The sequence below is a fragment of the Zalophus californianus genome, chromosome 11 (genome assembly GCF_009762305.2).
Source record: "Zalophus californianus isolate mZalCal1 chromosome 11, mZalCal1.pri.v2, whole genome shotgun sequence".
NCBI classification, from domain to species: Eukaryota; Metazoa; Chordata; class Mammalia; order Carnivora; family Otariidae; genus Zalophus; species Zalophus californianus.
In genome coordinates, this window is record NC_045605.1 from 73,242,052 (window position 1) to 73,268,588 (window position 26,537).

The following is a 26,537-nucleotide window of genomic DNA, read 5'->3' on the forward strand; positions in this document are numbered from 1 at the left end:
TGACCTGGTATGGCTCCCCACGTAATGTGATCCAGCCATACTCCTCGCAGTTCCTCAGGTAAGCTCACCTACTTGCTCTGCACGCCCCCCCCCCCCCGGGCTTTGCACCTGCTATTCCCTCTGCCTGGAACCCTCCAACCTCCTGCTCCCCTGCCCAACCACCCCCCCCCCGCCAAGTTAACTCCTCTTCACCTTATAGAACTCACATCAGATGTCACCTGAAGTCGGTCCTCCCATCACATTGGCCTAGCACCACCTGCTTCTCCATACCAACAGCAGCAACAATACATCTGGAATGTGGGAGGCCCTGCTCTGAGCACTTTATACATGTGAATGTCTTCCCTCTGCACAGTACTCCTATGAAGTCAGTACGACAATTATCGTCATTTTATAGAAGAGGAAGATGAGGTACAGGGAGGGTACAAGATTCTCCCCTGGTCGGTTAGCTAAGAAGTCATCGAGGTGGGTTCAAACCGAGGCAGACAGATGGGCTCTGGCTGTGGTTTGTAAAATTATTTCTTGAATATCACCTCTCTCACTTGTCTGTAATTTCCATGAAGGCAGGAGTGGAGTCCATTTTGTTCATCATGACTGTCCACAGCATCTAGCAAAGTCCTGACATGTAAGTCTGTGATAAATATTTATACCAAATGAGTGCATGATGGTAGGCCAGTATTAACCAGTCACTCAGTTTTCTTACCAGATAACTGGGGATGATCATACATTCCTTGAAAAGCTGTGATGAAGACTGTAAATACTATAAATGAAACACTCAACATGGCACCTGGCATCTAGTAGGTGCTCAATAAACGTCAATAATGTTAGCACATAATTCCTGCCTCCGGAAGGCTCCCAGCCTCATAGGGAAGACAGACCAGTGGATACATGCCCATAATCCACTGCATTCAGTGGAAAATCCAAGTGCTGGGGGAGTCACTTTTTCTTTCTTTCTTTTCTTTTTTTTTTTTTGACAGAGAGAGACACAGCGAGAGACGGAACACAAGCACGGGGAGTGAGAGAGGGAGAAGCAGGCTTCCCACCTGGAAGGTAGCCCGATGTGGGGCTCGATCCCAGGACCCTGGGACCATGACCTGAGCTGAAGGCCAGACACTTAATGACTGAGCCACCCAGGCACCCCGGGGAGTCACTTTTTAAGGTTACCCACTTTTGCCTATGTAGGGCCCTGTTACCTACATGAGCACACAGCTCAGATCCTGGCCAGCAAGGTGAAAAAGAAAAAGATGCTGCCAAGGATGGATCCTGCAGGAAGCCAGAAGTTTCCATGATTGAGACACAGATGCTTGATTGCTCAAGTGGCAAGGTCTCCACCCACGCCCTCAGAAAATGCAGTCAAAGGGTGATGCCAAATTTGGAAGGGTGGGAGGGGTCCAGGGCCCAGAGGTCACCTGGCTTGGCCCTGCAATGCACACACTGTGGACCTTGGGCAATCCCCCCTTCTCCCTGGGTCTCAGTTTCCTTCTCTGTAAAAAGAGGGGCTTGAACTAGAACTTGGTGCTTCTCAGATGTTTCTGCCATCCTCACAGAAGAGGGGACGTGGGTCTTTCGGAGAATAACAGCAAGCTCACATGATTTTGGATCTTGCTTTTTTTTTTTAATTCATGGGTGCTCTCGGTTCTATGCTATGGGTATCTGTACTTGTTTTGATATTAAAATAATGGGCTTTTTCCCCTCCCAAAGCTTCAAGTCAAATTTCTCCTTCAGGAAAATGAGCTACAATTTATCCTGTGACTTTGCCCTCAGGGGTACACACACCCCAGTCTGAGGAGCGTGGAACCTGCCTGCAATAAAACATCATGCTGCTATTATAAAAGACTCAGTAAATGAATATTTAACATCATGGAGGGAAATTTTGATGGTATAGAGAAAGGCAAGGTGACAAAAGAGTATAATCTCCTTGGCCTTAAAAATTAGGAAAGTATAAACGTGCGTATAAAAAGGTGGTAAATGCCCATCGTAAGATGAGAAGTTAATGTGAGATACTGCTTGTGAAGCATGCGGCACGGCTAACTCCTGGCATACAGTAAGTGCTCAATAAATGCTGGACATGGTAAATGGGAAGAACAGAAGCCAGATGTTAACAGTTCTTTGGAGGAGGGGGAGATGAGAGGTGATTTTTTTTTTCATTGTTCACTGCTGTGTCCCCAGAGCCTGGCCCAGGGCTCGGCAAAGTATACAGTTGGTGCTCAATCAGTGTGTGTTGGACTCGTGCCTGAATGAACAGAGATGAAAAGAGTCTGTTCCCAAGCCTGTTCTCCAGTTCCCCTACTTCCACTGCTTTCTATCATACACCTCTGCTCCCCACCCCCGAGATCACAGGTGCTTAACCTGACGTCTGTGGATCCCCTCCGAAATGACATGCAGCATATACTGTGTTTTTGAAAACATATCTTCCTGAATTAAACGTCTGCGTTCTGCTCAGAACAATTTCTCAGTAAACCCTGCTCTGAAAGGTAAGCATCTCCCAGGCGCTCAGTGAATACCCACCAGTTGGATTCATCTGGCTCTCAGGACTGCCAGGTGCCCTGTGGTCTCTCTTTTCCTCTCTGTTCATTCAGGCACGAGTCCAACACACACTGATTGAGCACCAACCGTACACTTTGCCGAGCCCTGGGCCAGGCTCTAGGGACACAACAGGGAACGAAACAGTCTCCACCTGCAGGCACCACTGTGATCCTGGCCCCATTTGTCATTTCAGCTTCTGGTCCAGCTCCTTGAGATGATGTCAGCTCCCATCCTTGCCCTGCCCACCCTGCCATGGGCTATCTTGTTGTGGGCATGGTCCCACCACCTCCCCGGGCAGGGTCTGCGCACTTGCCAAAGTGCTTCTGCACACGCAGTTGCGTTTGCTTCCCTCGGCAGCCCTGTGAGGTAGACATCAGCATCATCAGCCCCGTTTTGTCGTTTTGTGGGTGAGAGGCGGCTGCTTGTGTCAAAGGCTGGCTTTTCAATAGTTCACAGCGAGGAAGCTGCTTTGCCACGCATGAAACCCTGACTCAGAGGCAGCTTGCTGACAACGATGTAACGCCGGGCTCCTCCTGGGCTTGCGTCTTGCGCAGGGTGAAGGGGATTTTCCAGGCGCGCAAATGAGGCTTAGAGAGGCCGAATGGCTTGCCCAAGTAAGCGAAGACCTGGGATTCCAACCCAAGGCTTCCGGACACAAGAGTGATCTTTCCATTTTGCCATATTGCTTATCAGGAGGGCTCACTGCAGCAAAGGAGGGAGGTGGTGAGAGCCTGGGAAGGAGGGAGGGAGGAAGTCTCTGGGTCTGGGGGGAATCCTGAACACTACCCAGCTGCAGGGGGTGGGGGTGGGGGTGGTGCAGCATTTGTGCCTGACCCCCCCCGACCCCCGGGGTTAATGGCTCCTCAAAGGCTACACGGCGTGGCAAGAAGAAGCCCTGGAAGGCAGGCGCTCGGTATCCTGGGCCAAAGCTCTAGGGACCCTGGGTAAGGCCTGCAAGCAAATAGCCTTCAGATTTTACCTGGGGCATGTGGAAGCACTGTGATCCCTCTCCTGTCACCTAGCGCCTGAATCCCACCATTAAACTCTGCAGCTACTGTGTGCCCTGGGGCTGGCGCCGCCCGAGCTCCGGAACCCTGGCGGCTCCTGTCCGTGACTCATCCTCGGAGTGCGCGGGCTGCCAGCCCACCGGAACTGGAGCAGAAGGCTGGCTCGGCCTGTTCCTGTTTACATGACAGAGGAGCTTCTGTCCCATTCAGCTTTTCCTCCTTTCCCAAACATGGCCACGAGTGACCTCCCAGCCATGCCCGCATCCTCACGGGGGCCCTAACCCACGGAACATCACACTCAGTCCCAACCAGACCTTTAGAACCAGGGACGGTCAGAGCCTGACAGGCCCTGAGGGGCATCTGGTCTGGTCTGCTAGTTTCAGAGGGGCAAACTCAGGACCAGAGAGGGGAAAGTGGTCACACTTTCCTCAGGGTCACAGAGCCAGGAAGCAGCAGAACTAGCATTTGATCCCAGGTCTGTGGGCCTCCACTATCCATGATCTTTCTGCTATTCCACAGAAAGTTCCAGAAACCCACCAGGGGACAAGGCAGGGCAGGCCAATCGAGCCTATTCTGAGATTTTGCTTGGCTAAGCCCTGAATGTAGAACCAGGGGAAGTAGGTGCCCCCAGGGAATGGAGAAGGGGTAGAAGAGTCCAGAAGGAGAGGCCTAACCAGCCATTTCTGCCACCACAATTAACACATTCCTCAGCCATGCCCGGGGAAAGAGACAGCCTGGCCTCGATGGGCCAGGACTCTGGCCTCCCCGGGAGAGGCCAGAGTGCTGGCCTCCATTTTCCGCTACCTTTTGGGAGGTGTGTAGGACGCAAACCAGGAGTCAGAGGGGATGCGCTGGGAGGTGAGAAGATTCACCAAGATAATGTTTTCATTTGACAAACATTCATCAAGCACCTGTTCTGTGCTCTGGGGACGTTTTGTGTCTCGATCCTAATGCTGACCAGCAGGACTCCTCGGCGTGAGAACAGCCCTGGCGTACACACACACACACACACACACACACACACACACACATCTAGCCCTGCTGGCCAAAGGCAAACTGATGGTGGGTGTGGGGTTCTAGAAGTTGGCACTGGCTCCCCACAAGCCCTCCGCCTCATCAGTCCTGCTGATCAGCAAGCAAGAAGGCCGGTACACCCCCAGAGTGAGGCAGCACAGTGGCAAGCACTGGGCTGGCCTCGAGCCCGAACTCTCGGATGGTAAACTGGCTGAGGGCAAGGCCCCAGTCTTGCTCACTGCTGCACTCCCCAGGCAGGATGGCTTGGGAACAGGAAACCGACTCTGGCCAAAGAAGATTCTGGACTAGGACATGGGTGCTCACAATTTATCAGCTACATGACTCAGGTGGGCTGCTTAATCCCTGTATAACTAGATTCCTATAGTGGTTTTCAAACGCATCTGTGAATTCCTCCACATTCCTCCCATCGCTGGGTAGTAGAACGAATGTCCCGTTTCCCCCCTCCCCCACCTCCCCAACTGGATGATTGCCTTAAAGATGGGAATGTGGCAGAAGATGATGTCTGACCCTTGAAACTAGGTTAGAAAAGTCCATGTAGCTTCTGCTGCTTCTCTCTGGATGCATGCTCTGGAAACTTTCAGGAGTCATGTAAAAACATCTAGCTGCCCTGGGGCTGCCTTGTGGAGAGAGCCAGAGAGAAGAAAGCGGAGAGAGCGTGAGTCGAGAGAGAATGAATGCATCAGACGTAGTAGGTGCTCAGGAAAATCTGAATACTGGAAAGAAGCCCTCAACCCTGACATTCAGCACACAGGCCAATGCAGCAGAAGGGGACCTGCACCGTAGGCCCCATGGGATAAATGAACTATGATGTTCTGGGAGCTCACCTCAAGCAAGGCGAGCAATCTGTACCACAAAAGAGGTGGGGGGCAGCTCTACTATGCTCCCTTCTGTCTGATTCAGAATTCTCCAGAACTTTCCTCAGTGACTTGCTTCAAGCTAGGGACCCTGGTTCTCAGACTGACACAGAGTGCAAGCCTGTGGGCATGAGGTTGTGGCTCCACAAGCTCGGTGTCCTCCAAGCCAATTCTCTTTACCAGCCTACAAGGCACAGTGCCAAGCATCCCCGTGACGGCTTTACCAATACCCACTCATTCAGGCCTTACCACCACCCCAGGAGGTAGGTAAGGGGACAGTCCTCTCACCGACAGGAAAATAGGAGTTTAGGAGGTTCAGTGACTTGCCCAGGGCCACCACGGCTCATGGAAGGCCGAGCCAGGCCTCAGACCCGGGCAGCTGGGCTCCAGCATCTGTCTTCCTAACCAGACCCTGTGTTACCCACCCCTGGCTGGGTCTCCATTGTTTCTTCCTCCTGCCTATCAGGGGGAGTCAGCTTGGGAAAGAGCTTTAGTCCATTCTAGGACAGAGGGGACAGTGCTCCCACAGCACTATCACACCCCGGCATGGGGGCAGGGCGGGGTGGGGAGGCTCTGCTAAGGGCAGGGTGGGCAGAGAAAAGCGGGCTTGGGCTGAAGATGAGAAGTCTGGGAACTCAGGTGTCCTACGCTCAGTCTGGAGAGGGCCAGGTGGAGGTGGGGTGGGCCGGGGGTGCTGGAGGCTGTCTGCAGACAGCTGAGAAGCTGTGCTAGGGAAGGGGGCATGGCAGGGGGCAAGAATGGGACCCCCGGGTGAACGCTCTCAGCGGTCCGACTGAAGTAACAAGAAATATCTCCAGGACCCAACTCTTGTGTGTTGTCATAGCTCTTCCTATTCCCCAAAGTGGCTGTTTCCAGGGATGTAGCTTTTTGTAGTGGCTTGTGGCAAAAGTCTGAGTTACACAAACCTCGGTTTGAGGCCTGACTTTGCCATTTACTACTTCTGTGACCTTGGCTAAGTGACTTACTCTCTCCTCTGGACCACAGATGCAGTAAGACTTGTCTGTTGGATTGTGAGGATACCATAAGGTAAGACATGCAAGGCGCTTAGTCTGGTGCCCAACACATGGTGAATGCTCAGTAAATAGTAGCACAATTCAGAGGAGGAGGAGGAAGAGGGGAGGGGAGGGGAGAGTGAGGGAGAGGCAGCAGTAAGGACTTCCCTTTCATCTGCCAGGTGAGCACCCCAGGAGGACAGTGGATGCCCTGACCCCACGTGGGCAGAGGCTGTGAGGCTGTAGGCTGGCAACCGGGGTCGGTGGATGGAGTGGGCACGGGCTCAGGGTGGTGGGGGGGAGCAGTGTCATCTCTGCCAGGTCATTAAATCCAGAACGCTAACAAGCGTTCAAAACAAAACACAACTCAAGTAATCTTTGGATGGGATATAATAAAATGGTTCCATCTGAAACTGCAAACAGCTTTGTTGCTGCAAACAATGGCTTAGTTCTTTGTGACTCTCCGGAGCGGAGGCCCAGAAGTACAAGGGTGCAAAGGGTCAATGAAACTCTGAGGGTGCGCCCCGCCCCCAGCTGCCCACGCTGAGAACTAAAAGAACAGACAGAGAGGCCCTGGGGCGAGGGGGTATGAGAGGTCCTAAGTGCCTGAGACTTTGACCAACAAAAACGCATGAGGAGGAAAGGACAGACTTGAGAGAGCATTTGGTCCACCCGCCCATTTCACAGATGAGGAAACTGAGGTTCAAAGGGTGAGAGGCAGAACCAGGATTGACACATGTGTCTTTAACGCCTCCATTCAGTTCTCGCTCATTACGCCAGCACGGGAAGTTTCACAGGGGCTGCCGGCGGGCATCCGAAGGGCTGAGGCCAAAGGCCCCAGGGCAGCAGAAGCCTGGGTCCTGGCTTGGGGTTCTTTGGTGGGCCCTGGTCAGTGCCCTCAGAAGTATAGGCAAGTCCAGTGGTAGAAGGGAGCAGGAGCGACCCAAGACTCCCCAGGACAGCAGCGCCCACAGATCCCACGCCTTCAGAGGCCACAGTCCTGGGTTGGCCCTCTGCAACCAGGGAGGCTCACGATGTTGGTAAAGTGTCAAGAGACTGCAGTGGCAAGTCCTCGTTCTGCCTCTCCCGGGCTGTGGGGCCCTGGACCTCTCGCTGCCTTGTGGGCCTCGGAGGCCTTCTGTAAATTCAGGGTGTGACCAGGGGTCTCTGAGGGCCCTGCTGGTGCCAAAGATGCACCTATCTTTAAAAAACAAACCTGAGCCCCTGCTCTAACCAAATTCAATGGTCTCACCTTGTTCTTAGGATAAAGACCAAACTCCTTGTCATGGTCAACAATAAAGGCCCAGCATGTGTTGGCCCCTGCTTACCGCCTCAGCCTCCGCGCACACCACCTTACTCCTACTTATCTCTGTTCCAGCTTCTCCCGGATCCTCTGCTGCAACTGGCCTGGGAAGCAGGAGTCTGGAAACCAGTGGCTCTGCTCCAGGGAGTTCTCACACAGCCCCTAAGGGGACATGGAAGCCTATGCTCTCTGTGGCAGGGGTGGGAGAAGTGGGGAGATTAAAAGTACATGCACACAAAACCTCACCACCCCTTCTGCAAGAGCACACGGAGACAAACAAAACACATACACTAAATACCTTAGAACACAGTAACTACGGGGAGGAGCACTACGGCAGCGGCAGAGAATAAGCGAACAGAACCAGAGAGTGCCTCTCGTAGACCACTGAGGGCAATGGGGCCATGCAAATACCTACAAGGATCATCACCCTGCCTCCCCCAAGGAAACAGGACACAAAATGACCAAGTTGTCAGTTGGGCCAAGTCCAGATGGCAAAAGAACAACAGCCAAGGGAAGGCCTGTTATCTGGTCTGGGTCCCCGACCTGAGAGAGCTGGAGAGAGGGACATGGCTCTCTCCAGGGCGGGCTCTGGCTGCTTGGGAATTGGCGCCCCCTGTAGGGGGAAAGGCTCATGGACTTGGCTGAAGCAGAGCCAACTGCCAAAGAGACCCCAGCATTTCTGAGCAACTTCACCAACATGACATTCGAGTCATTGTGTTGGCTCTCTCTGGGGGAGGGGGGGGATTCCAGGGCTTGGTGACTGTCTCCACAGATGCCCCCACAGGGTTAACTAACCCCCATTAAGATCCTGGGGGTTGGGTCAGCCTGAGATTCTGGGCCTGCCAGGCTGAACCACCCAACCTGGAGGAACGTGACTCACCCCACAAGGCCCCTACTACCCCCAACTACCACTCTTGCGTGGCAAGGACTAATGAATATCTTGGGGTGGCTGATCGTTTTTTAAATGATTTTGGAAAATATGAGGGGAAAAAACCCTCATAAAAGCATAAAGGAAACTCAAGTCATCCATAATCCTACCACGCTGAGAAAGACACTGGTTTCCTTTTGACATATTTTCTGGTATTTTTTCTTTCTTTGTGGGTGGATTTTTTTTCCCTCATAAATCATTCTGTATATAGACGTATCCTTAGAATATGTCTCTTTGGATTTCAAGGGTTCAACTTTTCAGCAGCATGGCAGACAGCCTCCAAGGTGCCCTAATGATCCCCGCCCCGCCCTCCCCTCCCCCCCCCGCCCTCCCCTCCCCCCCCCCCCGCCCTCCCCTCCCCCCCGGCTCCTGATATTCACACTGAGGGGCCACACATGTAAGAAAAGCTTTCTTGGGCCTTCTATCCCAGCCCAGCACCAGGTGAATATAGCTAAGTGAGTGACCTCAGTTGAAGCCACCTGAACAGAAGAATCACCCAGCTGAGACCTGCAGGACCCTCTGAATCATGAGCAAATCCAAGGTTGTTGTTTTAACTCACTGAGTTTTAAGACTGTTTATTAGGTAGCAAACAGATTAACCAAAAGAAGTGGCTGGGACTTGAAAGGAAGAAATGAGCTCAAACGGAAAGATGAAATTTTTTTTAATGGCTAAAATATTCTTTTTAAAAAATTTATTCATTTATTTATTTTGACAGAGAGAGAGAGGAAGTGAGAGCAGGGACGGGAAGGGACAGAGGCAGAGGAGAGAGAATATCAAGCAGACACCATGCTGAGCGGGGAGCTCAGTGTGGGGCTTGATCCCATGATCCCGAAATCATGACCTGAGCTGAAATCAAGAGTTGGACGCTTAACCGACTGAGCCACCCTGGTGCCCCAAGATGAGATGTTTTTGGAGGGTCCCTGGGCTAGGCAAGGTGAAAGGGGACAGCATCTGTCACTGCATATCTTAGGGATACCACAGATGTCCATTTGTCTGAAAGACCTTTAGCATCAACCTGTGTGGAGGCAGACAGCCTTTCTTCCCATTGTGAAGACTCTCTGGTCATATCACACATCCAGGTAACTCCCTGGAATATCAGAACCATTTCTACAGTGGTGAAGGAAAATGGGTGACTGTCCTCTCCTGCAAACCTGGCTCCCTTCCCCGCCTGACTCAGCACGTAGACAACACTCTTGCCTGTCTGTGCTGCTTCTGTGAGGTGCCAGGCCTGTGGCGGGCAGTCAAGAAAGACCCAGAGAGCTATACCATCCACTCCACTGCTGAAGGACTGGACTGCAACTTGATGCCCGGGCCCTTGGGAATATCTGAAGGGTTTTCTATGCACACTCCATATCCTGGAACAATCCTCACCCTCATTACTAGCTAGCACTTACAGAGCATTGTGGAAGAAGCACTGAGCATGCATCAACTCATTTAATCCTCACAAAATCTCTACAAAAGTCTTATCATGGTACCACCTCATTTTAGAGTGAAGAATGTGGAACTCAAAGCAGTCAGATAAGTTACCCAAGGTCATGCTACTGATCAGTGGCAGAGGTGGGATTTGAACCCATATCTGTCTGCCTCCTCACAGCATCCTAAGACTCAGCTAGATGGGTTCATCCTTCCACATCTGCCCTAGCATCTGAGAAGAGTTAACCTCTACCATCACTGTTCAGTGGATACCTGGGTTGGTACTTCTCAATACAATGGTATCATTACAGAATGCTCTCCAATTAGGGTTCTTAACACATCCAAATGGTGTTTTTTCTTTAATTCCCACTCTGAAGACTCAAGACAAAGACAATTCACTGTACTGCTAGCCACAATAAGCCTTCCTAAATGCATTAAAAGTTTTGAATGAAAACAGAACTCCAATGATACAAAGAAAGAAAAGTCAACAGAACTTAAGCTGCTGAGTGTTGACACTCAGTGAGCCCTCAGCAATACAACTATAACCAGGCCTGTCTTCTCTGTTTGTCTATCTGGGCTCCTGCACTTGCTCCCAGACAAGTCTGAACCAGTACTAAGTACCAGGCCCTGACCAGAGTCTTTGTGAGAACGAGAGTTAGTAGACGGGGACAAAGCCCATTAGGATGTTAACCTATTCATTAAAATGCTTTGATAGCTGGTTCCTAAAGATATGAGCCAGAGCCCTATTCATCCTTCAGGTCACAGTTGAAAGGCCATTTCTTCCGGGAAGCCTTCCCTGACTCCCCCTCAAGATAAGGCTGCATTAGGGGTACACCCTTCCGTGGTGTTCTGGCCTCCCTGAGAGCAAGAACCAGGGTCTGCTCTTCACTGTGTCACCACAGCCTGGCCCAGGCGTGGGCACAGAGTGGATGTTCAATAAAAGCTTGTCAAATGGATAAAAGGGCTTTGCAATTGGTCCTTGCTGGCTTCTGGCCCAAGATCTTGTCTGTGTCATGAAGGGACAGCCGGGAAAGCTGAGATGTGACCCTCCATCATGGCCAGGGTTAGGCGGAGTGGGATTAGGATTTCCTCAATAACGCATCCCCTTGGGACGCCTGGGTGGCTCAGTCGGTTAAGCATCTGCCTTTGGTTCAAGTCATGATCCCAGGGTCCTGGGAACGAGCCCTTCATCGGGCTCCCTGCTCTATGGGGAGCCTGCTTCTCCCTCTGCCTGCCACTCCTGCTTGTGTGCGCATGCTCTCTCTTTCTGATATATAAATAAATAAAATCTTTAAAAAAATGGCATCCTCTTTATAAAAGGCCACCCAGGATGGTCAATGGTCTCTTGCTGAGACCTAGACATTGTCCCCCTCAAAAGAGGGTCAGGCTGATATCCATGATGATTTAGAACCTAGGGCTAGGCAGAGGGTAGCCTTGAAGGCACTAGGACTTAAGTGGGAGTGAGTAGGAGAGTCACCAGGACACCAGCTGCTCCTACCGAATGGGCAATGGCCTACTCAGGCCTTCAGTAGCTACTCACAACCTTGCACTGAGCTGGCTAATCATGATACACTTACGTCTCAGGGTGGCGGTGACTCCCATGACTCCAGCCAGCTGTTGGCTGTAGGATGCTATGGGAGCACCTTGTTTCTAAGACCAGAGTTGTCCTTACACCCAGACCGAGCTCATTCTCCTCTGGCCACGCCGCTCCCTAGGGGGCAAGGAGTTCCACAGGGCTAGGAGGTGCGCCTACACTCTCCTTTCCAGGCCACGCTCTGGCTACTAGGACTCCAGAGCTCCCTGCCCAAATGTCCTGGAGCCTGCGTGGGTGCAGGTACACCCTTCTGAGGGTGGATGTGGCCTCCTGCTTGGGTACCTTTGGATTTGAGGGGTGGCCAAGGAGCAGCAATTGGGGTGGGATGTGGAGCACATGTGGACCCACAGACTGACGTGCCCACATGCATGCACACAAGGGCCCTTGCAGTGCAGGACTCAGCAGAGGGTGGTGCACCACCAGGAGCCTCATTTGCAGTCTGGCCGTGGTCCCTGCAAATGTTAGGAGCAGGCCAGCCCCTGAGCCTGCCCGCTGGAGACAGTGTGAGTGACACTTGGTGATGTCATGCCATCACCAGCACCTCCTATGGTCTTGTCTACCTCCTTCCTCTGACCTGTACCCCAAAGGAAGCCACGGGTTCGAGGCTGGGCCTGCAGCGGTCCTGGCTGGGGAAGGAGCGGAGGCCCCGGCATCAGCAGGGTTGCCTGGTTTCTTGCAAATATGAACACCTACACATAGAGGCGGGGGGAGTGTGAGTGTGAATGTATAAATGTATTTGGGTGACTGTGAGCAAGTAAATGAGCAAGCACTGGGGGGTGAGAGAGAAGGAGAGGAGAGGGACCCCGTGTGAGAGAGTGTGTGCACGAGGGAGAAGGAAAATGTATGTGTGTGTGTGCACAGAGTGGGGTGCACGAGACTACGTGCAGCTGAGGGCCTGGGGAAAGGGTAGAGAATGGGAGGGAAGGAGTGTGCCCGCTGGTCTGCACGTGTACATGAGAAGGGACCTGGCTGCGGAAGAGAAAGAGACCTGAAGCAGGAAGGACAGAGCAGGCAGATCAGTGTGGATAATGGCACCATGGAGCAGAGATCCCGAGTGCACAAGGGGAAGGAAGCTCGCAGGTGCATGAGCTTCAAGTGGGTGTGCGCCCAGGGAGCTTCAAGAGGCAGAGCGAGACGGGGCGTGTGCCTGGGTAGCTGCGTGTGGGTCTGTGCATGCGCATACATGTGCACGGGGCTGGGACAAGTGAGGACGGAGACGAGCGTGTGAGCACATGCGAGCAGCGCCCCGGGGATGTGAGTGAGCGTGCTTCCCAGCTGCCCGGGGGTGTTGGCGATGCCGGAGGAGGTTTTCACCCAGAAATCTCAAGCTGGGAGGTCTATGTGACCTGCTTGGTGCTGGTTCAGGTCCAGGTGACCGCGGCCACGCCGCCCCTGCCTGGCGGTGCTTGTGGGAAGGCGTGAGTCACTCAGGCAAGGCTAGCCCTCACTCCACCTCATCTCGCCCAGCGGGAAGACAGCTGGGGGGAGGGGGGAGAGATTTCTTGATGGCTGTATTTTTACACCATCCTTATGCAATTGCTTGCAGTGCCCTTGGGTTCATTTTAAAGGCCCTGCTCCCCGATTCTCTCGGCCTTTATACCTCCTTTCATGTCCAAGTTGCTGCTCAGATCGGTGGTTCTGGCTGATGAGCATTTATGGAAGCGTCCTCCTAGCCAGGTTCCAGGACCACCCTATTTACAAAGCTACCCCCCCACCCCGTCCTTGCTCATCCCTCTTTCTTGGTTTTAATTTCCTCCACAGCACCTACTACTATCTACCATCCTAAATATTTTACTTATTTATTTTATTCCTTGTCTATCTTTCTCGACATAGCAAATGCTTACAGATCAAACTACCTATGTGCCAGGTACGGTTCTGAGCTTTCCATTAATTCATGTGCTCCTCCAACAACTCTACATGGTTGTAAATAGTATTCGTGCTTATACTTTGTAACTGGGAGGCACAGAAGGATTAAGTCACTGGAGCATGATCACCTCCGGGGTAAAGGGTGGAACCAAGCCCAGGTCCAGAGTCCCTGCTCTTTATCAGCACACAACACTGCCCTGTGAGGGTGGACATTTTCTCAGTTCGGTTCACTGTTGAATCTTACAAGGTTCAGTGCTTACAAGAGTGCCGTGCCCAGGGATTCACTCAATGAACAGTCATCCAGTGAATGAAGAAATGAGTGAATGAAGACTGGACGTGGAGGACAAAATAGGCACTTGCCTTCAAAGAACTCACGGTCCCGTGGAGGAAACAGGCAAAACATGATTACAAGATCACATGACGGTGGCATCCTGGGAGTCTAGAGGGGCGTAGAGCTGGCCTAGCCCCTGGCAGGACGGACCCAGATGGGGACAGGCACGGGGACATGGCCCATCCCCTCCAGACTCCTCCCCAGGGACAGACACACCTTAGCTCTTCTTGCCTCAGTTTACACAGTGCCAGAAACTGATGGTGGCTCCATGGTGACAGTGGAGGCAGAATGGGGAGGTGACCAGGAGCATGGGCTCTGGAAAGAGACAGCATGAACTGAATCCTCACTCTACCAAACACTAGCAAAGTGACCTTGGACAGACTCCCTCACTTCCCTGGGCCTCGGTCCTCTCATCTAGAAGATGGGGACAGGAAACGATACCAACTTCTTAGGGCAGGGGACAGGATTCGTGAGACGTACATGTGAGAGTATTTGGAACAGTGCCTGGCACAGGGAAGGCACTGAACCAGCTCCACTGGAGATGACCAATACTCCTCTTCCATGCCAAGCTGGTTGCTGGCTTTCGGGGAGGGCTGAAATTTCATATATTATTCTTATTACTGTATTCTCTCTCCTGTGGTTCCACCCCATTTTCCAGAAGCAGCTCAAAGCAGGGCAGGGACTATGCCTGTTTTATATACCACTAGATTCCTAGCACCTAGCATAATGCCTGACACAGAGAAGGCGCTCAAAGAGTATTTGTGGAATGAATGCCTATGTAATTATATTTTTTTAATCCTTGTGAGGATAAATATTCATATTGCTGTGAGGATAAATACTCATATTGCTGTTGTTCCCATTTACAGATGAGGACCAGAGGCCCAGCAGGGGTAAGTGACCTGTCCATAAACACAGAACCTATAAGCCAGACCCAAATGCCAAAGCTGGTGCTCTTTCCTTCACACCATGCAACTCTCTGGACTCCCTATACATCATGTCCTATTTTCCATGGGTTTTTTCTAGCCGCTGGGCCATCCCTGGCCGTAGAATCATCTCTGAATTCTATGACTCATATCTGAATCACGGAACGTTTAATAGTTGAAAGGGACTTTTGATGTCATTTCGACTTCCCACCCATTGTGGAAATTTCCTCTCCACTGTCTATCCAGATAATATTTGAATGCCTCCAGTGATGGAACACTCATTTTCTTCCTCTTGAATTATCCAGTTCTACGAGTGGACCGCTTTCAGATTCGGAAAGAAAGTTCCGGGGGCGCCTGCGTGGCTCAGTCAGTTAAGCGTCTGCCTTTGGCGCAGGTCATGATCCCAGGGTCCTGGGATCGAGCCCCATGTCGGGCTCCCTGCTCCGTGGAGAGTCTGCCCCACCCTGCCCCGCTCCGCTCATGCTCTCTCTCTCCCTCTCTCTCTCTATATATATCTCAAAATAAATAAATAAAATCTTAAAGAAAGAAAGCACGTAAGTAAGTTCTGGATCCCTTGTGCCAACAGGCCTCTTTTTAATTTCTGCGTATCGGGTTTATGCCAGCCTTGTAAGATACACAGAATGAATCTGCTGCTCCCTCCACAGGACAGCCTTTCATATATTCACAGACAGCTCTCACATCCCTTTTGGAGAATTCTGTTCTTGAAGCTAGCTGTTGCGGGTCCCCACAAGGCCCCCTGAAAGATGACACCCACGCTAGACCAGCTCAACAGGCCTTCCAAAATGTTTTTGAGCAATGGTACCTCCTACTGGACATGGCGTGAACTGCACCAAAGGGCTTAATCCTTACCTGCAGGCCTGAGGAAGAAGCTTCATCAGTAGCTGGGGCACTGGCTCATGGTGGGAGTAAAATAACCACTTATTTTAAGGAGTCATCGTTTTAGAGTCATACCTAGTTGTTTTCAATGTCTGTCTTAAAGAGTGTCACTGAAAACGCCACTCGAAGGTTCCTTGCCAATCATGAGGTTTCTGACAAGCTACAGGTTTGGGACCTCAAAGTCAGCATTCAAAAGGCTGTTTTTGAACCAAAAGGATTGGAAGGGAAGATGAAAATGAATATTGTGTTACGGGAGTACAACAATTTTTTTTTCGTTTGTCTTATTTTCTATCATTTCTACAGTGGGTATTTGTTATAAGAAAAAAAGTTTTATAAAAAGAAAACGAACATTACAGCTGTCTCCTCTCCTCCTTTCCTTTATTCCTTCTGGGAGCTGGGTACTTGGTCACAGCTGGGACACACTGCCACCCCACGGGCCCCGGGCAGGAGTGCCGCGGTAAGGTCTCTGTGGCGGTGGCGAGCGCGGCCAATCAGCCTCAAGCAGCACGCACTGACCCTCACAGCGAGGCTCTCAACAGGGCTGGCAGGTACTTTCTCCCCATCGCCCACCCACCCTCGGCTCATGCCACATCTGGGCTGTCCGCGTCCCCTCGCCTTACCTCTTGAAGTTTTGCCCAACACCCTGCTGCTCAGCGGTCAGGGGCCCAGCAGCCCTGGACTCCCCAGCTCCTCACCCCTCTCTCCACCCTCCCGGCACACCCCCAGCTGCCTGCTCTTCCCTCCGTGGGAGCCCAGAGCAGCTTCATATGACAGGTCAGAGAGACATCAGGGATTAGAAAAACAAGTCCTCATTTAAACGAAGACCTTGTGAGCAGCTGAGTCAGTCCCCCGCCCCGGAGCAAGTTCACAGCTAAGCGGGCTCGACTCCAGCGCGGGCCATCCGGGGCGCTCTCCGTGCCCGGGGAACTCTCGGGCCCCTGGGTGCCGGGCAGACTCACCCGGCAGCCTGTCACTGCAGCACATGTCCAGGGTCCCTCCCTCAGAGTCATCGGCCGTGTGCTTCTCTCTCGCACTCCTGCAGCGGATGAAAAATGCCAGATGATGCAGTGCAGCCGGGATCAAGGCAGAACCCTGAACAAGGATAAAAAGCTTTCTTGCTCGCACTGTGTCCCTTTGAATAACCCTACCCCGTGGCGGGGGAGGGAGCAAGGAGGAGGACCAACCTGCAGAAGGGTCAAGCTGCAGAGGCGGGAGCAGAATTCTGCAGGCATTTTCCCTGTGCAATAATGAGCAGCAAATGCCCTACAACCATCATTACCCCCATCCCCTCTGCTATGGAGGGAGGCCTTACTGTGTGCAAAGCACTTACAAACTTCATCACACTAAGTCTTCATCGTGACCCCCAGATTAGGGATCGATCAACAGGCTCAGAGGAGTTCAATAACTTGCCTAAGGTCACAAAGCTCATTAGGGTGGAGCTGGGTATGAAATTACAGTCTAGGACTCCAGGCTTATGCGCTCACTGTTGTGTTTATTGTTCTGCCTCCTCGTTCCTGTAGGTTTGAATCGCAGGTGAGCAAGAAGAGAGGTCTGGGTCACACACCGTCTATGCCCAGCTCCTCAAGGCCTGCAAGTACCTTGTGCCTCAGGCAGTGGAAAGTGGCATGCAAAACTCTCCTCCAGAAAGAGTTAGAAAATGTAGGTATATATATTTTTTTGTGTATTCTAAATGTTCTATTTCTTTCTGGCATCAGAAAACCCCCTCTCTGGGCACCTGGGTGGCTCAGTCGTTAAGCGTCTGCCTTCGGCTCAGGTCAGGATCCCAGGGTCCTGGGATCGAGCCCCGCATTGGGCTCCCTGCTCAGCAGGAAGCCTGCTTCTCCCTCTCTCTCTGCCCCTGCTTGTGTTCCCTCTCTCGATGTCTCTCTGTCTCTCTCTGTCAAATAAATAAATAAAATATTAAAAAAAAAAACCCTCTCTAGCCAATAAGGGCACTTTCCAGGACTATACTGGGGTCTAGCTTTTCTCCTTTACCCCGTAAGCTGGAAAAAGGTTGCAGGAGATCAGCTAGACCCCATGAAGTATCAGCAGAGTAGACACACCCTGGGGGCAACTATGCAGCTCACAGGGGGTTCCCCTACTCTGGAAATGGCCTGATATGCAAATATGGGTTCCAGCGACTCTGCCTGCCCTTCATGTTCTGACCCCTGGCAGTAGCTGACCGATCAAGGGCTAGACACACCAACCAGGCTGAGGCAAGCGGATCCTCTCCCCTGCACTTTTCAAATGCGTCCTGGAGGGCCTGCAGTCTGCGGATGCTGGCTCTAAATCATGGTAGCCACAGTGTCCTGGAGAGAAGGTCCAAAAGCATCTGCTGCTATGGGCCTTGGGTCTGCTTCATTCCTGCCCATCCTGAGTCTTGAGTCTGTCTATCAAAACCATGAGATGCTCCAGGATCCTTCCAATAAATTCCAACATTTTAGCTTAAGCCAGTGGAATCTGATTTCTGAAATTAGCAACCGAAAGAAACTTGAATACAGCACTGCCAGCATAATATTTCCACAAACTTCAAGAGGTCAACTACCTCTCTGCCCACTGTTTCTGCCATCCTGCCTCTCAGACTGGTCCTGAGGCCCATATTAGGCCCAGCTGCAGACCTGAAACAGTTAAGGATAGGCAGAGTTAAGGGTGACCATTTTCATTCTGACATCTTCTGCTCTAAACTGGCATTGCATTATTTTATCTTTTCCTCACTCCAGCCGGCAGGGGCTCTGAGAACCCCAAACCTTGGAGCCCAGCTCTCCTGCAGAGAGAAGGCTGCTATCTTCAAGGCCCTTTAAGTGTCTCCTGAATCCCTCCACTTCTCTCCCTCTCCGCCACCTACATCTTGGTCCACGCCAGCCTCTCTTGCCTAGATTACTTTGGCAGTCTTTGAACTGGTCTCTGGCATTCACTCAGGCTGCCCCTAGAACATTCTCCATCTTGTTCCAACACATATGGCTTCATAGGTTGTGCAGTTTATAACCTGCAGAACTGGATGGGGCAGGCCTGAGCTAGAGACGACTGTTTCAAAATTGAACATTTATCATATAACCTTCTTAAAAAGATCCTTTAAGTAAAAAATACTTTAAGTGGCATCCTATTGCACTTAGAGCAAAGACAGAAATGCTGTAACATGCTTTACTAGGTCTTGCCTGATCTGACCCCGGTATACCCCTCCAACCTAATTTCATACCCCCTTCCCTTTGTGCTCGGCACTGTAGCTGCACTGGACAGGTTCTTTTCTCCACAGTGCCTCTGCACGTGCTTTTTTCTCTGCCTAGAGAGTCCCTCCAGCTCTATTTCCTAGCACTTTTTACTCACACACTTGACACAGTTTGAAATTTCATTTTCATATATGCCATTGTTTGATTAACATTAGACTACAAGCTCCATTTCTGTTTTATTCACCATTGTATCTTCAAAGCCTTGCACAGTTCCTGGTTCATAGTAGGTGTTCAATAAATAAATAAGTAAATACTTGTTGAATCCGTGAACGTTGCCCTGACCTCCTTGAAAGAAACATCAGGAACCTCAAACATGGTCATCATCTGAGCTGCCTCGTGGGCAGGTCTTTGTGAAGCCACCTGGAACCCTCCTCCACAGCTGTTGTCCAGAGCAGGCACAGAATCACACATCCGGAAGGCCCCCAATTAGGAGAGGAGGGAAAGGGGGCACAGAATGGAGGTCGGACCTGCTCCAGGTACTCTGTCAAACTGGTGGCCGTGGGGATTGAGGGGCTGAGCTTTGTCTCTCTACTGTGAAGAGCACCCTGGCTGGAGGGCAGCCCATGAAGGCTGGCTCCTGGCTGGGTGCAGAAAGGTAACCAGGGTATCCAGATACCTCTGGAAGGGGACCCATGTGTGACTCACAGCTACTTTCACACCTTAAGCCTCCCAGGCCCTAAGCCGTGTTCAGAATAGCTCAGCGCTGCATGTGTGCAGCGGACTCTATAAATAAGCTTCCTAGAAAATGACTAATTTCATAATCAGAAAAGCAGAAAGAGTAGCACCTCTCATCCGTAGAGGAAAATGGAGCAAGAGTTCGCCCCTTGGCCTTGTAGTTGAAGGACTCCGGGCAACCTGAGCCAAAACCTGCATGGCTAGGCTGTTCAGGGGAGGGTTTTAATTAGATTTCCGAAGAGAAGAGAAGGTCCAATCAGGCTGGATGGAGAAGCCCAGTCTCTGGACACTGCCCTCTCTCCTCTCCACCAAGAGCAGAAATAGCTGCTTGCAGTGGATTACTGCAGGTTCCCTCTTTCTCCTCGATTTTTAGAAGCTGGGCAACAGGATCAGAAAACACAGCAACTTGCTGGGCTGTCCCCCACCACCACACGCTACTCTTAGAACCAGAGAACCCCAGAGATAAAAGATAAAAGGACTTGGAGATTACCCAGCCTGTCCCTCCCTCATTGATGGAGAATATCTGGGCGGGGACAGAACCTTCCCAAAGCCACTGCCTCATTCAACAAGCGTTTGCTGAGGACCGCCTGTGAGCAAGGCATGGAGCTGTCCTAGGAATACAGTGATGAACCACCAGGCCCCTCCCTGCACAGCTCCCAGTCATCTCGGGAAGACACACACACAAACACGGCTGCTCCCACACCTGCTTCAATCGACGTCTTCACGCGATGCCTTGGGGAGCTCAGCTCAGATTGTGGTGAGGGGGCAGGGTGGGGGGGGAAGTCTTCTGCAAGGGGAAGATAAGAGCTGGTTCTTAAACATGTTTCTAGATGGATGACGGGTCACAAGGGAAAGAACCTCCTTCACGGTGCAGACAGCAAGAGCAATGCAGACGTCTGAGATGTATCTGGCACCAGCTGGAGGGAGCAGGCTGGTCAGCGGGATGGGAAGCGATGGGGGCTAGACCTCAGAGGCACATCAGCAAGTCCTCACTGCCAGGAATCCTGGCTTTTCAGCGGGCAGCCTTCTTCCACTTGACCATGGGGCTTGACTTGAACTGAGGTGTCAGAGGCGCCCCCACCCTTGGCCTGGGCGGGGGAGGTCTATAATGGATGGGGGGCCAGGGGCATGTGTCTGAGGAATGGACATTAGACCTGGCCGGTGGCATCTGATCTGGTCCCAGACTACTTTTTCTAAATTGTGATAAAATTCACCTAAGAGAAAAAGGCACTATTTTAACCGTTTTGAGAGTGTACAATCTCGTGGCATTTAACCCATTCACCATGTTGTATGACTGCCACCACTCTCGGGGCCCAGAGCACTTTCATCACCCGAAAGGAAACTTTGGACCCATGAGGGAGCCCCTGCTCATTCTCCCCTCCCCTCGCCTCTGGCAATCATTAACCTGCTTCCTGTCCCCATGGGGCGGCCTGTTCTAGCTATTTCATATAAATGGAATCATACATTACATGGTCTCTTGTGTCTGGCTTCTTTCACTTAGCACAATGTTTTCTAGGCTCATCCAGGTTGGAGCACAGATCAGTACTCCGTTCCTTTTTATGGCTGAACAACATTCGGCTGTGTGGATATACTACATTTTATTTATCCATTCATCAAGCCACAGACATCTGGGTTGCTTCCACCTTCTGGTGATTATGAACAGTGTGCTGCGCCAAACCAAACCTCTCCTTTAAACTCTGCTCCCAACATGCTGATGCCTGGGTAATCTTCTCTCACCCTGGGCCCCTGAAGCCTCGTCTAGCAAATAAGGTGGTCAGACCCCTGGCAACCCGAATAGCATCACTATCACTTGTTCACGTGTGTGTGTGTGTGTGTGTGTGTGTGTGTGTGTGTGTGTGTGTGTGTGCGCGCGCACGCGCGCGGGTGTGAAGGTAATGGGGAGCCCCGTGTTGCTGGCTGCTGGACACTGGACCTGGACCAGCCCGCCTCACCTTCCTAGAACGCATGGCGAGTGGAGGAGACACAGGACAGGTAGGTACCTGCTGTGGGCTGGGTGAATCAGCATTCTAGCAGAGGCCCGTCTGGGATGGGCTGGGAGCACCTCACCGCTCTCTGGGGGGTGAAGTAGGATGGGTGGGTGCTGTTAGCAGGCAATGCCAGTTTTGCCCGGGACTAGTGTAGAGAAATAGCTGACAGCTTTGGGGAGGGAGGCCAAGGAGCCTGCACCCTCTTCCTGGGTAGGTGAGGGGCTAGGAGGAACTAAGATGCTGAAGCCTTACTCCTGGGTGGGAGCCTGAGCCCCCAGCAACCTCCTGACCCAACCCCAGGCAGACACGCCCTCTACCTCGGGCTTCATGCTCCTGGGGTTCTAGGGCCGCTGAGACACCTCTCACTGTCACCATGGAGCTCCCAGCACCCCCCCAGAGCTCTGATCCCACCAGACATCACTATTCCCTGAATCAAACCCGTATACTCCTACTTCTAGGCCTTTGTTCACGCTGCTACCTCAGCCTGAAATTTCCTTTCTCCCTCCTGCCAAATCTTACTCATCCTCAACGTCTCCTCTTCCGTGGAGCACTCCCTGATCTCCTGGGGAGAATCAAACTCTCCCATCTCGGGGCTCCCACACTCCTGGCTCACTACTTCTGTCTCTTACTTTGTTCTGCTGCTATAGTTACCTGTTTATGCACCTGCCTCCCCCGTCGGGTTTCCAGTCACTTGAGAGCATCCCCACCCCCTCAGCCACCTCTGCATCCCAGGTGTTCAGGACCTGAGCTTGCTGATACACGGTAGAGTTCAAGTGGAAGACGGTGGCAGCGTTTAGAGTTAGTGGCTCTGGGGGGGTCTCCGGGAGGACAGACTCTAGCTAGGAGATTCCCAACCTGGGGAAGACGCCAGACCACGACCAGAAAGAGGCCCATAATGCCGGCTCGACTTTCAGCAGCATATTCAGCATGCAGGGGCCAAGGACATGCTGGTTTCATGGAAGACAAAGGATGAGGCTGACTACCTCATGCAGATGAGTCACGTGTCCCCACACATGCACGTGGAGAGGTCTTGGCCTCCTCAGTGGGGTGAGCGGCAGGGGAGCCCCCACACACTACTCACCTGGCTTCCTCATAATTCATTCCCAAGGCGTCCGGATGGGGAAAGGCGCCATCGGGGGCCAGGGCAGGAGGCTTCTCAGCAAAAAGCACACTGGAGATGTGAATGGAGAGAGGCCAGCTTTAGAACACGCAGATGGGAGACTCAGGCAAGAGAGGTCAGGTGCCTCACCTCACGTCGCACAGCATGGACAGCAGTTTTCAGGCAGTTAACAAAATCCAAATTTCCTTTGGGAGTCAACCCTCTCTTCTCTGGGTGCCCTACTTGTCTGTTGCCACAGGGAAGGCCCAAGACTACAGGCCTATTCCCTGTTATTCTGTGTTATACCTTTCTGCCTAAATGACTCAAGAGTCCGTTTCTGTTGCTGGTTACCAGAGAACTCAGACTGATGTGTTCAGCAAAGTTGGGGAACAGACAGGCTCTGAGCCCCAATCTCCCAGTGCTTAGTTCACAGCTATTTCCATCTTGCCAAGCTGCCTACCCTCCCTGCCCAGCTGTCCACTGTCCAGCCATCTGTCCCCACGTCTGAGCAGACTGCAAACTTGGAGTGTTCTGGATCCCAAACACAGGGTCTGAGTGTTCTCTGCTTGGGACGTGCCCAGATAAATGATGACTTCTCCATCCTGCTCTGTTGGTGGGAGACTGGGGCGTGGGTGTGGCCGAGACCCAACAGAAGGGAAGGTGGAAAGGTACTGGAGAGGCCCAACCTGCAGAGGGCTTCGGGCAACACAAAGTTTCCCATCTTCCATGTGAGTCAGATCCAGAGACCGGAACATTTGTTTGCTCAACTAGTGTTTACTAAACAGCTCCTATGTGCAGGCCACAGGTGAACTCTAGCTCACGGCCTAATGAGAGGAACGCAGGTCAGCAAAAGGCAATGGTGACACAGGTTGCCAGTCTGAAGGAGAAGTGTAGGGTGCTGTGGGGGCAGCGGTGAGGTCCCTAATGAGGCAGAGACCTCAGGAAATGTTCCCGGGAAGGAAATCTATGATGTGCCATGAATGAGGAGCCAGGCTCAGCAGCTACGGAACGACAGAGGGGCGGGTGGGCTGTTCCAGGCAGAAGGAGGGCATGTGGACGGGCCTGAAGCTAAGAGAAAACAGGGCACATTCGAGAGATGGGAAAAAAATTCAGTGTGACGAGGGGCAGGTGAAAAGGGAACATGACGCGGGACAGGGACACTGATGGAGATGCTCATTCGTGGTCTTCTTCCTTGTTTTCCATCTCCCTCCTCACCCTCCCAACGTGGGGCAGACCTTAGTCTTCAAACAGCCCTAGGAGGAACGTACTTTCATTTCCTGCGTTTTCTAGATGGAAACATGGAGATTCAGAGACGGGAAGTGACCTGCCCCGGGCCACACAGCTAGTAATGACAGATCTGCCCCTCACCGCCCATGCTCCTGAGCGCTCTTCTCTTCTGGCTTTCCACCTTTGTTGAAAACAGTGCTCTGAAGGTAGGAAGAGAGTGAGCGTGAATCAATCAGCAGACTACAGCAGCTGTGCTGTACCTGTTCTTTTAAAAAAAGATCCTCGCTTTATGTCTATTAGGCTGCATCCCATTTTACAGACGAAGAAACTAAGGCTTGGGGGTGAAGGGATTCTGCCAGGCTCACGCAGTGGGCAAACTGGTGAAGGACCCAGAGGCGGACACTGGCGTGCCTGTCCTCCTGCCCAGGGCCCCGAAGGAGCTCCTTGCTGTAGGGCCATTAGCTTTGTGTGCTCTCCCCAGGCCCAGAATGCCTGGAAATCCTGCCCTGGACTGTGGCCTCAGGTTTCTCCACTCGAATAATCAGCCCAGAGAGTCCTCCTTGGGAGACTGGTTTGGGTGGGGGATGTCTATGATGGTGGAAGCTGTGTCCCATTACTGGAGCAACAAACGTACTCCCGGGCCAAGGACCCAGCAGCCCAGGACTTTTGTCCAAGGCCACCTTGTGACTTTGGGCCGGCCGTTTCCTCTAATCTGCATCTCAGCAACGCCAACTAAAATCAAGGGAATCGAACTTAATGACTTTTAAGGGCCTTTCCTTAAGGTCAAGCCCCAACTTCCTGGCGGTCAGAGTGGATTTAATGAGGCAGATGGTGGTGGAGTGGCAGGGCACCAAGGCTTTGGTCCACGGAGCCCACCTGGCAAAGGCCGCTGGATCTTCAAGTGTGTAGGGCGGCTCCCACTCCAGCCAGTTACTGACAGAGGCCATGTTCACTATCTGCTGCGGACAGTCCTACTTGAATGGTGAGCCCCCAATAAGATCAATCGAAGAGCAGGATTTCAGAGTTCAAAGGTCATCTGGTTCAACCCTGTTTTCCAACACTCTGAAAACACTCATTCTGCTCCCTCTCTCAACAGCACCCCCCCCCCCCCCCCGCCAAGACCCAGGTACAGAGTTTAGTGTACGAGGAGAAAACACAAACATGAAGGCATGATCACACCTCTTGTGAGGGTATTCTGGTATGTCCCTTGGGTTAGATGCCCACTCCTTCCTATAATACCTTGGAATGTACTTTTCCCTTCACTGGGAAAGCCCCCCCTTTCCCCTTCCCAGCTTGGAAAACTCTCGAACACCCTTTTCAGATCCTGTTCGAATGTCACCTCTTCGGCAGAACCATCCCTGACTCCCTTGGGAAGAACTGGGTACTCCCTCTTCCTTTCTTACTGCTCTGTTCAGAAATGATCTATTGATGCCTGTAACCCCAATTCCCATGGGGCATCTGTACACAAACCTGGGGTCTAGAATCCCCTCGGCCCTCTTGGATTGAGCGCTGCCTGTGTGCTGGAGACCATGCCAACTGCTGGGCATGTTCTCCATCATTCATCTCTCACTATAACCCTATCAACTAAACACAGTGATCATCCTCCTACACAGGCAGAGATTGGGACTTGGAGGGACTGAGTCACTGTTCAAGGTCACAGAGTTGGTAAGTGGCAGAACCAGGCTTCCAATTCAGTTTGCCTCAACCCCAGGCTTTATTTAAACCACGAAGTGTACAGCTTCTGACATGGACCTTCCCGTTTTCCATGCCTACACTCTATCTGACACCTGGCAGATAGGTTCAAGACATATTTCTTGAAAAGACAAATTAAAAGCAGGCTAGAGACTGAGTATGAATAAATGGCTCATTAAAAACCACAAAGCACAGGCTGTGGGATTGGGCTGCCCAAGTATGAACAAAGGATCCCCAGCGGCTACCCAATCTTGCACAAGATACTTGAATTCTCTATGCCTCAGTTTGCCTCCTTGTGAAATGGAAATAACCATCTACACAGCAAAGGATTCTTAAGGATGTTAAGCGAGAGGCGCCAGGGTGGCTCAGTCGGTCAAGCGGCTGCCTTTGGCTCAGGTCATGATCTCAGGATCCTGGGATCCCTGCTCGGAGGGGAGTCATCTTCTCCCTCTCCCTCTGCCCCTCCCCCTCTGCTCATGCACATGTGCTCTCTCAGATAAAATCTTAAAAAAAAAAGACCCTTGAAATGTTAGCTGTTTATCTTGTATACCTAATTTATCTTGTATGTCAGGTGTTGCCTGTTTCTCAGTTAATACAGCTCTTCTTTCCCCATACAGATGAGGTCCATGGAGACTCTAGGATGAGTCTTATGATGTGCTAATAAATTGGTTCTCAGAACAATAAATAAATAAATTTAAAAGCCCTGATTAGTGGCATCTGCCGATTCCCATGGTGTAAATGGTCCCACGATGGCTGATATCGAGCTATGAATGTGAGGGGTCAGGCTGCCCGTCTTGGAGATCAGGAGTTTTACTCCAACTCTCTATGCCTCAGTTTCCTCATCTTTAAAATCCCATTGTTGGGATGAGTAAACATCCAGCTCCTAGAGGAATGCCTGGCCAGAGTACACTACGTAAGAGTTAGCTCATATGACGGTTGTTG

At 51.9% G+C, this 26,537-nt stretch overlaps 1 protein-coding gene across 4 annotated transcripts in view; it reads right to left on the reverse strand.

Annotated features, from left to right (window-relative positions):
- PTPN5 (protein tyrosine phosphatase non-receptor type 5) overlaps positions 1 to 26,537 on the reverse strand; it is a 53,233-nt gene that overhangs the window by 15,582 nt on the left and 11,114 nt on the right. Inside the window, exons 2-4 of one of the 4 annotated variants that reach the window (XM_027581579.2) lie at positions 22,659 to 22,748; positions 20,293 to 20,376; positions 16,647 to 16,723 (exon numbers count right to left, since the gene is read on the reverse strand). In XM_027581579.2, coding sequence (XP_027437380.1) covers positions 16,647 to 16,671 — 25 coding nt within the window. In that variant the 5' untranslated portion in view covers positions 16,672 to 16,723; positions 20,293 to 20,376; positions 22,659 to 22,748. Of the gene's footprint in view, positions 1 to 16,646; positions 16,724 to 20,292; positions 20,377 to 22,658; positions 22,749 to 22,826; positions 22,844 to 23,944; positions 24,084 to 26,537 lie in introns of those variants that run through there. The other 3 variants (XM_027581577.2, XM_027581575.2, XM_027581576.2) reach the window with 3 other exon arrangements.